Source organism: Fistularia commersonii, chromosome 10 (genome assembly GCF_037954325.1).
Source record: "Fistularia commersonii isolate RoL2024-O1a breed Wild chromosome 10, RoL_Fcom_v1.0, whole genome shotgun sequence".
NCBI classification, from domain to species: Eukaryota; Metazoa; Chordata; class Actinopteri; order Syngnathiformes; family Fistulariidae; genus Fistularia; species Fistularia commersonii.
The window spans coordinates 17,569,987-17,580,321 of record NC_141293.1 but is presented as its reverse complement, the minus strand read 5'-3'; the positions used below and the strand labels follow the sequence as shown (position 1 = coordinate 17,580,321).

Genomic DNA, 10,335 nt, shown 5'->3' with positions numbered 1-10,335 from the left:
TCTGCACATGACCCAACCATCGCTGATCTTCTCTTCAAAACATTTAACATGTGCTGTTCCTCTGATAGACTCATTCCTGATCCTATTACTATTAGGATTAATATCCTATTATCACCATATTTAAGTTCTTTTTTCCTGACAATTTTATTGAGGACATGAAGGAACATTTTAATATATTTACATGCTCAAATTGAGTATAAGAACCCTGGCATGTCCTTGCAAAGCAGGTATTAGATGGAATAAATGATGCCTTGGCCCATAGATCAGATCAGAAAAAGAACAAGAGTTTTCGTTGATGCAAAAATCTACAGTGGGGAAAACAATTGCAAGAATGGTGTCGCTCAATGGGTCAAAAAACCCTAACAAAGTGACACATTTAGAAAGAACCAGCTTTAAACCAGTTGATACATTTTTGAAAGATACGCTGTGTATCTATTTGATTTTAAATCTTTATTTTTCATGCCATCACTGAACTGAAAAGCCATGGTTCTAGGGCATGGTAGGGCTACCCGTCATTTCTTTCTTTAAAGTGCTGAGTAACACGTGATGTTTGAGATTTTCCTATTTGACAATCCTGGAATGCTAAATTCTATTTTAGGACCTTGAAACATCTGCTAATTCAATACTGGTATAACAGTGTTGAGAGTTCAAATTTCAAGGCGAAGAGGTAACCTTAAGGAAACACTCCTAAACCATGAAACATATTGGATTACAAAATCTGATACTCTCACAGTATCACAGTTTTGGAAACCGCCACTGATCTTGGACTCAGTTTTTCCTTTGTAATAAGCAAACAAACTTAGTCCAATCCCTAATTCCGACCTTTGGGAGCCAGGTTATTAAGCTATGTCCTTTGTCTTTTTTCAATCCTCAGAGAGAACTGTATAATTGACAAACAATTAATTGCCATATTTTAATAGTCTCGGCTTTATGTGCATTAAAGTAAAAGGAGCAAAAATGTAGGAATCTGGAAAATACAGTTTAATAGGGTTTGTTCACGATTCCATGTCAGTAGCATTCCCTTAGGTAACTTTTAAGTAAGGTGATTCCAGGATGGGTGAGCTGTGACATGCAACCTTTGACATCCCTCGAGTGCCGCTGTAACCAATAAACTATTCAAGTCCTGCAACACCCTGACTGTCTTTTGAACTGAGATTGTGACCTCTATCTTTTGATTATCAAGGCAGGTGATAAATGTGTAATCAGACATTTGTATAAGCTTGAGAGTAAATGTTTTATGCTTTTTTTTATCCCTTCGTTTTCCATATTTTCGCTTGAAATGATCCACTGGCTGTACAAGTAAGAATAACTTGCAAATTAAAAAATGAAAATAAGATGTATTATTATTATTACTATTAACTAATTATATAATTTCACCAACATAAACTCGAAGTTTTTTACTCTTTTTTAGTGAAAAAGACTAATTCCCCATTTTATTCTCCATTCCACATTGTCTACATATGCAAATTAATCCATCCTGCATTTTTAGAGGATATATTCAACACCTTTGACACTTTTCAACAAAGCTATATCGTCCTCAAAAGGTGGCCGTCCCAAGTCCTGTTAGATATTACTTTAGAAAAACCCAGCACATTCCTGAGTTCCATTTCTCTATCAGTCCTGATTTAAGACAGCAAAGAGTGTCAAAAACTTTTGATACAATCAAGGTAATCTTTAACTACATTGAGGAAAATAAATAAACACAAAACAATAAGCCTAAAAAAGCCCAACTTTTTTGTACCAAAGGGCATTCTTGAAGTTTTTCCATTTATATGGAATACCACTGATGTTTGTGTCTGAAAGATCCCAATGACAACAGGCTGTGAGGAATGTCACTTTGTACTTGCAAAATAAAAAATAATAGAAAGTTACACATTTCCCCTGGTGCCAGAATCGGAAAGGGTAGACTGGTAGGAAGTTTTTTTTTTTAACTGGTAGGAAGTTGTCAACTGGGTGTGACTACAGTGTCTTCTCTTTATGACATCACAGTGTCAAAGTGGTTCCCCTTTGACTTCAAGGCTGCACCTTTGTAAAGTGGCACAACAAACACACACACACACAGACACACACAATTTCTTATTGCTTGACTTACACTATATGGCCAAAAGTATTCGCTCACCTGTCTTGACTCTCATATGAACTTAAGTGACATACAATTCCTAATCCATAGGGTTCAATATGACCTCAGTTAACCCTTTGCAGCTAGAACAGCTTCAACTTTTCTGGGAAGGCCGCCCACAAGGTTCAGGGTGTGTTTATTGGAATTTTTGACCGTTCTTCAAGAACCGCATTTGTGATGTTGGACGAGAAGGCCTGGCTCTCAGTCTCCGTTCTAATTCATCCCAAAGGTGTTCTATCAGGTTGAGGTCAGGACTGTGTGCAAGCCAGTCAAGTTCATCCACATCAGACTCTGTCACCAGACTTTAAGGTCCTTGCTTTGTGCACTGGTGCACAGTCATGTTGGAAATGGAAAGTGCCGGCTCCAAACTGTTGGGAGCATGGAATTGACCAAAATGTCTTGGTATGCTGAAGCTTTCAGAGTTCCTTTCATTGGAACTAAGGGGCCAAGCCCAGCTCCTGAAATGCAACCCCACACCATAATCCCCCCTCCACCAAACTTCACACTTGGTCATACAAGTAGCGTTCCCCTGGCAAATGCCAAACCCAGACTCGTCCATCAGATTGCCGGACGGAGAAGTGTGATTTGCCACTCCAGAGAAGGCGTACCCACTGCTCTAGAGTCCAGTGGCGTCGTGCTTTACACCACTGGATCTGATGCTTTGCATTGAACTTGTTGACGTGTGGCTTGGATGTAGCTGCTCAGCCATGGAAACCCACTCAATGAAGCTATCTGCGCAGTGTTCTTGAGCTAATCACAAGGCCACATGAAGTTTGGGGGCCTGTAGCCATTGACTCTGCAGAAAGTTGGCAACCTCTTCGCACTATACGCCTCAGCATCCGCTGACCCCGCTCAGTTGGTTTACGTGGCCTACCACTTTGTGGCTGAGTTGCTGCTGTTCCCAAACACTTCCACGTTCTTATAATAAAACTGGCCGTTGACTGTCGAATATTTAGGAGCGAGGAAATTTCATGAGTCGATTTGTTGCACAGGTGGCATCCTATCACAGTTCCACACTGGAATTCACTGAGCTCCTGAGAGCGACCTGTTCTTTCACAAATGCTTGTAAAAACAGTCTGCATGCCTAGGTGCTTTAGTGTATAAACCTGTGGCCATAGAATTAACTGGCACACTTGATTCCGATAATATGGATGGGTGAACGAATACTTTTGGCCATATAAATTAATAGACCGGTCCATTTCCTGACAATGACCAAAACTGGGCGTGGCTACGTAAACGCATGACTTCAGATGACGTCAAAGGCGTGATGACGTAATTTCGGGTGGGGCCATAAAGCCTTGTTTTTCCAACCCTTGACGAGCACCATTTTGTGAAAATCAAGACCTTGAGCCGAACCGATCCCCGTGTCAACGCAAAATCCATTAAAGACCTATAAGTGCAAGTTAGCGAACCGCTCGCTAACCAATTTATTATCAGGCAGGAAAACAAATCTTATCGTATGTCCACTATCCAGAACCTCGAACCTTTTGGTGAGTAATAGTATTTTTTTTATCGAGTCGAATCGTCGAACAAAGTGGGGGAAGGGCGACTGCTAGACAGGCCAGATTTTTTTATTTATATGTAATGTCGCAGCTGTTACTTACTGACGGTAACCGTTGTCATTATAAATTGTTATTTGACAATCTGAAAAATGAGAAATAGTCAAGCGACAGTTATAGACCTAAAATGGTAAGAAGGCCTGACGGAAGAAATTGCGGCCGCGAGGTCCATTTTGCCAACAGCCAGTTAGCTTTTTCTTCACGATTCTCTTGTGTATTTTTAACGCAATATCAACAGTCGGTGACGCCGATTGCTTGGCCTTAATTTTATTCATCGACGCCTTTTGGTGTACTAATTCCATTTAACGGGTCGAGGTATGCTGAATCATCTGTAATAATGACGTTCCCCCTAATCCGCTCGTAGCTGGCATGTAGCTTAGCGCTGCCAACTGAGCTGCTAGGGTAAGCTGCTAAACTCGCTTCTGCGGCTGCGCAGATCATCTGAAATGTGACCCGTCGCTAATTACTCGAGATGACAACACCAAGGAGACTTGTGCCGGTCAAACTGCTGGCTGTCGCCGGTATTGTTTGTAACGGAGTGGCGCTTGTACCTCTCGATCACCCTCATTGTGGTATTTATTTTTATCTCCCACCCACCCCAATTTAGACCCCTTTGCTGATGCAAGTCAGAGTGATGATCAAATCACATCTGCGACAGACGAATACGTCCACATAAGAATTCAACAGCGGAACGGCAGGAAGACCCTCACCACTGTCCAGGGCATATCCTCCAAGTATGATAAGAAGAAACTAGTTAAGGTCTTCAAGAAGGTACGAGCTCACTTGTAGCCCCGTATTTCATTGTTGCACCCTATATTGCTTTTTAAAGTAATTTGAGAATTTAGGTTTTAGTCAATCAAATGCTTCTTAGGTGAGTGAACATTAGTAAATAGTCGATGCAAGTGATTTTGATGGCCTAATATTACAGCCTCTGCACTTCAAATACGGACATTAACATTTCAGTAATGTTGTCACCATTATACGTAAACTGAGCCTTTATTTTCAAACTACTGGATTAATTTGTATTTTGTCCCAACAGAAATTTGCTTGCAATGGGACAGTGATTGAGCATCCAGAGTATGGTGAAGTGATCCAACTGCAGGGAGACCAGCGCAAGTGCATCTGCCAGTTCCTCCAAGAAGTGGGTGTTATTTTCTCAGTATGACTTGCGGGGGGAACTGATGACTTAACACTCATTGCCCTCTTGTTTTTTGTCTTTTCCCTCTTCCAGATGGACCTGGCCAGGGCTGAGCAGCTCAAAGTCCACGGCTTCTAGAAGCTGCCAGCAGCCCTCTCCTCTTCTATCTTGGAAGGCCATTTAAAACCCCCACCACCCCTCCTATGTGCTGTTGTTGTTCTTCCCCCTCCCCCTCCTTGCAAAACCACAGGCTCTTACTAGCTACCAAGTCAATTACGTCTGACAAACATGGAACTGTCTAACTCCACAACCTCCCTATGTCATCGGGGGGCAGACTCGCACCCGCCAAGACACACCACTGCAGCTCCACACAACATCAGGGACGAGTGGTGATGACCCTACTACACACATACCCCCTTCCTTCTTTATTTCCTTTTTTAATTTTTTAGGTCTCATGCCAAGATTAAGCACCATTTCATGTAACTTTTGCTTTGTACTTTGAGGTGTTTCAATAAAATGATTAGTCTCCATATATGAATTGGAGTGGTGTCATGGGGAGGGGCAGGGGTCGGTAGAAAGCAGGAAGGTCAGTGTTCAACTGTTGTGTTTTACAGCAGACTGCCAGTGGAAGAACAAATGAAGACTGGAGGTTTTTTGTTTGTCTCAAAATGCAGGAAATCATTGTTAACATGCCTTTGTGGTTTTGTCTGTTTTTTCCTCCCCATTCCCAGCAGAGTTTACGTGTCCGGCTGCTGCTCTCAGGTGAAGAGTTAGTTTTCAGAGCTGACCACCTTCCCCTACTCTTTTCAGCTTATTTTTCCCTTTTATTTGAATGGTTTTATTTTTCAAATTAAATTAAGCGGGTGTGATTGATGGTCCCTACTGAGGGGCTAGAAGCTAAGTCATCACATGTTAACATTGTTCCAGGGTAGTAGTCAGTGTACTGACAGTATTTTAGATAAAGCTTGGTTGTCTACCCTGGAACTTTGATCAGCTCTCGTGTTTTTCTGACAGTTAATCCTGAAACTAAACCTGCAGTTGTGGACACTTGAATTTCCTGTGATGCAATAATTTATGACCCTGAGTTGGAGATGACCTAAGTAATGCAGTTAAAGCCATGGCCATGCTGCACTGTGTTCCTATGACTGAAGCTGAAGGAGAGCAACTGTTTACCAAAATCCACATTTGGTTCAATAAAGTTTCTGCAGTTAACAATTGTCCTGTTTTCCTTTGAAACTGGGGTTTCATTAGTATTTGTTTCAATAGAGAATTCTCGTCTTAAGACATTTTAGTCAATAAAGGCTAATGGCTCTTGCGCCCTTTGAATCAGACTTCATGTATTAAACGTAATTACTTAGTATGAAACTCACTATTTGAGTGTAAACTACTCACAATGAAAGGAGATGTGATTACAGCTTTGTAACACTAAACAGTTAAAACAATAAGTACTTTTTTGGGAATCAATATTGGTAGAATCGCACTTTAACATCCAGGTGTCTCATAGGAGTACAATTAAAAGCAATACTTGAAAATTCAACATTTTGTATTTGAAATTTAAGGATTGAATTTTCAACCATCTTTGCAGCAAGACATTCGCCCGTTTTTGACAAATGACATCAAATTTGTGGATCAAAATTCTCAAGACGTTTTTACCTTTGGCATAAAAACAAAACTGCTTTGTTTCCACAATCAAATAACCTGCGACAAAACAATGAAGGCGAATACCAACAAGAGGCAGTATTGATAAACTTAATATTGTAAACTCGTGTCTTTCATAGTAAATATTAGACAACAGAATTATTATTAAGTGTAATATTTCATATGATTGAAAAGTATATTGCGTACAATCCGTCGTTGCTATAATAAACCACTAATTCTCAATCGATCCCAACGAGCTCATCAGGGATCCAGAACCGGAAGTACGTCAGTAAAATCCCCGTTTGAAGCGGAAGTTGCAACATTTTAGTGTTAATAATAGAATGTGGGACCTCGATCGTATATCACACAAACATTTCATTATCTATCTATCTATCTATCTATCTATCTATCTATCTATCTATCTATCTATCTATCTATCTATCTATCTATCTATCTATCTATCTATCTATCGTGTCTGTTAGACTAGCTCGAGAAAGATAAGGAATTTCTGAGGTCTGAAAGGACACATGTAAGATAAATCAATTGTTTTTTAATTTCTTTAATAGCTATTTAAAATTTAAGTTTAAAACGATGTAAATTTCTCTTTTGACTGTGAAGCCTCATTTGGGTTTTGTCCTTCGCCCTGCTGAGCGTTGCATCTATTTTGTCCCTTACAGCGACCGTCTGCCGCTATCTCCATGGCAACGCAACTGCCGCCATTGTGCATGTTTGTAGCCACCGAACAAGTCCGCATGCGAAATATATCGTTTAACAAGATCGAAAAAACATGAACTAATGATACATGAAAACAGAAAACACCCCCTTTCATATACCAGTCGAGCGAAAGTTTAAATTTGCGAGAAAAGTACTCCTTGGTGAATTCGGGGCATCTACAGTGCGGTAAGATGTTAGCTAACCCACTGAGGCTAAAGCGCTAGTGTTTCCAACAGAAGTTAAATTTTCACCAGCTTTAATGCTAAAATGGTGATAATCTTATTATTTGACAATGGACTTCGGATATTTTATTTTTCTTTTCCTTTATATTTCATCCTGGTCATATAATGCATACACGTTATACTGCATTCGCCTTCTCCATAGTCAGGTTAATTTACCATTTTTAAAATGAACACATGTGCTCTGAATACATTTAAAAAAAAGAGTTTTAGGCTATTTTGCATCGCCTAATTCCTCCTTTCCATATACGTTGTCGTTCAGGTTGCAAAGAGATGATTGCAAGTTTGCATACTACATCTGTAACTATCATGAGGTATTACATTCCAAATTTCAAATTAAAAGATCAGTGGCACATTAATATGCACTTTTAACCGTTCGAATAGGAGTATCTTGTGTTTCAAAACTCGGAATTATCAGTGTTATGCTCCATTGCTCATTTAATAGTGTTGTTTTTGAATTCGTATGTTAGCTTAGTTTTATGTGGTCGACAGAAAAAAATGTATCAGCAATTTTCAGTGCTCTCTATATTTTGACAGTAGTTGCAAAAGGAAAATTCCAAAATATTGCATCATTGCTATATGAAATTGATTTTTTTTATTTTTATTTTTAAACAGTTTCATGTAGTTTTCCTAAAATTTGATGGCTTCGTTGTGTGGTTCAGTTTAACATGTTATAGATATTTCTGAGCTTGATATCCAAATGTCCTTGAAATAAAACCTGATAATACTTCACACCTCTTTTTATGTATTTATTTTTCATGTTTAAATTTGTTTTCTAGTCCTGGTAAATTTCCTGAAAAAGCCTCAGGTGTTTTCAAAGCGAGGCCATGCAGTTCAGCAAGAACTACTTGATCTTTTGCCGGAGACCATCAGGAAGAAACGTGTTATAATGGCCGGATCTCCGGCACCTCAGGTGCTTCCGATCTGGGGACTCGCCATCCCCCTCCCAGCCATCATGATGATCGTGGTGAGCCTCTACATGTTGGTTGTTGGGGTCGGACTGTGGATCCGCTGCTGTGTCAAGGTCAGTGCGGCTCATTTATCATAGAGACATCGAACTACGCTGTGCACCCTCACTTTGTTAAGTTTGATTTAAAAAAAAAAAACAACAACTCATATTTGCAAATGTAGGGATTTTCATGCCAGACAACATTTGTAAACCAGTTGATAAATCCCCCAGCCATAACAACCAAATGACAGTGACAGAAATGGTAAAATGTGAAGTGTTTTTTTTTTTAACATTCTCAAATTTTTAATTAGAACTTCCTTATGCAGTCCCACAGTTACTCTTGTTTCACAAAGGCACAATGCAGCTCCCTCTGACCTTTCAACATTCTTAAAAGCTAAAATACTGCATCTGTAGAACTCATGAATAAATACTGCTTGTATGATCACCTCTCCTCCCCATAATTTCATTGTATGACTCATCAACTTATTTCCTGTACAACAATTCGGCACATTTCCCTTGTTCTTGAAATCGTCACCAACACACTTCTCCATTGCTCAGGCATCCTGTCATTCTCTGTGATCCTGTTGGATGACTTTGTCAAAAAACTGTCAACAGTGCCTCTCCTAGATACTTCCATATCTCCACAGATGTATCATCTACCAACTGCCTTTCCACTCTATTGTCTCCAGTGGCCTCTTCACCTCACCTTTACTAATCTTCCCTACTTTGTGTTCAACACCTCCTGTATTCTTAGTTCTCTTTACATTTTCCTCATTGATCATTTCTTCACACCAACAAACCTGATGCTCAGAAAAGTCCTGGTACACAATATTTATAAAAGAATAAGAATCCTTGATTGTGCAACCTTGACACTGCTTTTACATTTAAATGTATTCATACATATCTGGTTAATGAAGGGTGATGTTATGTTGCTCCTCCAAAGGACCGCTGCTCTACAGATTGCAATGATTGCTGCCCCAGCGTCTCCATCTGGGAGCAGTGCTTTCGTCTGGCTCAAATGTGCGACTGTCGCATGCCGACGCTACACTCTTGTCTGAACGATGCCTGTTCCTCTCAATCTGTGAGTGTCTCAAATGACCGCATTGTGGAAATACACAGAAAAATGAATGCACTGACTGTTTAAAAAGCATTGCATTTTCCAGTAAGCGCTTAGCTGCCCTCTTCTTTTTGTTTACGTATTTGGTTGAATGCAGTTTATGGCACTAACAGCACAACATCAAATGCCATAATTCTGAAAACAGCTAAAGTTGATCTTATTGAACTTTTAATAATTGATAATTGAATAGAACATTGGGCTGGTTATCTGGCTAAAGTTGAATTTTAGCACAATATCAATTCCTTTTGGAAGATGTGAATGTTAAATAATTTGTTCCAAAAAACATATTTTTTTCCTTGTTGAGCCATGAGCAGCTGCCAACTGCCAAAAATAAAGAAAAGACATCCACATTTTTAAATTTAACAATCTTTTGTCTTAATCGTATAATATTGAAGTTGACTGATGCAAGAAAACTTGCATCTGTTTGTGTTTTTTTTTTTTTTTTTCAGATATGCTCACGATATGATACGGTATGACAAGGCTTAGATGGGATGCAACACTGAACAGATGAAAAGAGAAGTAAAAATGAAATTCAGAGTTTGCATCACTGTTTCCTTCTCACAGTGTGACAGCTGGGATTGCGCTTGCGTCTGCCAGCCTCCAGAGTGTGACACCTGCAACTGTCTCTGCTTCGAGATCCGCATCAAGTAGAAGGAGCTACAGCGATAGAGGACAAGTCATTTTGCCATTTCCTCGTTCCTAAGTGACTTTAAATGGTTCAGCTGCCAACGTGAAACAATATTCTTATTCATAACATCAGCTTGGCTTATCAAATAAGTTGGCCCCAGATATGTATTATGGCTGTCTATAGAATGACAAGTTTAATCTCTGTTAATGTCCAAATTTTAGTGGTTATAAATCA

The 10,335-nt window shown here is 39.6% G+C and overlaps 2 protein-coding genes across 3 annotated transcripts; both read left to right on the top strand.

Moving 5' to 3' along the window:
- The first annotated feature begins 3,429 nt into the window (after positions 1-3,429).
- eif1 (eukaryotic translation initiation factor 1) lies at positions 3,430-6,028 on the top strand. Its single transcript, XM_086154165.1, has 4 exons — positions 3,430-3,609; positions 4,286-4,449; positions 4,718-4,819; positions 4,910-6,028. The coding sequence occupies exons 1-4, from the start codon at positions 3,579-3,581 to the stop codon at positions 4,952-4,954; spliced, it is 342 nt and encodes a 113-aa protein (XP_086010291.1). The 5' UTR covers positions 3,430-3,578; the 3' UTR covers positions 4,955-6,028.
- An 839-nt stretch (positions 6,029-6,867) lies between these two features.
- On the top strand, positions 6,868-10,281 carry LOC147230665 (uncharacterized). 2 transcript variants are annotated; one of them, XM_086154163.1, is made up of 4 exons: positions 6,868-6,983; positions 8,187-8,431; positions 9,300-9,437; positions 10,038-10,281. In XM_086154163.1, the coding sequence occupies exons 2-4, from the start codon at positions 8,297-8,299 to the stop codon at positions 10,122-10,124; spliced, it is 360 nt and encodes a 119-aa protein (XP_086010289.1). In that variant the 5' UTR covers positions 6,868-6,983; positions 8,187-8,296; the 3' UTR covers positions 10,125-10,281. The 2 variants fall into 2 exon arrangements, with proteins under 2 accessions (XP_086010289.1, XP_086010288.1); XM_086154162.1 differs by lacking the exon at positions 6,868-6,983 and adding an exon at positions 7,165-7,354.
- Positions 10,282-10,335: the final 54 nt, after the last annotated feature.

Coding starts and splice junctions, on each gene's coding strand:
- eif1 (XM_086154165.1), top strand. CDS start 3,579: ATGTCCACTATCCAGAACCTCGAACCTTTTG. Junction 4,450..4,717: donor TAGTTAAGGTCTTCAAGAAG/GTACGAGCTCAC, acceptor TTGTCCCAACAG/AAATTTGCTTGCAATGGGAC. Junction 4,820..4,909: donor TCTGCCAGTTCCTCCAAGAA/GTGGGTGTTATT, acceptor TCCCTCTTCCAG/ATGGACCTGGCCAGGGCTGA.
- LOC147230665 (XM_086154163.1), top strand. CDS start 8,297: ATGGCCGGATCTCCGGCACCTCAGGTGCTTCCGATCTGGGGACTCGCC. Junction 8,432..9,299: donor GGATCCGCTGCTGTGTCAAG/GTCAGTGCGGCT, acceptor GCTCCTCCAAAG/GACCGCTGCTCTACAGATTG. Junction 9,438..10,037: donor ATGCCTGTTCCTCTCAATCT/GTGAGTGTCTCA, acceptor TCCTTCTCACAG/TGTGACAGCTGGGATTGCGC.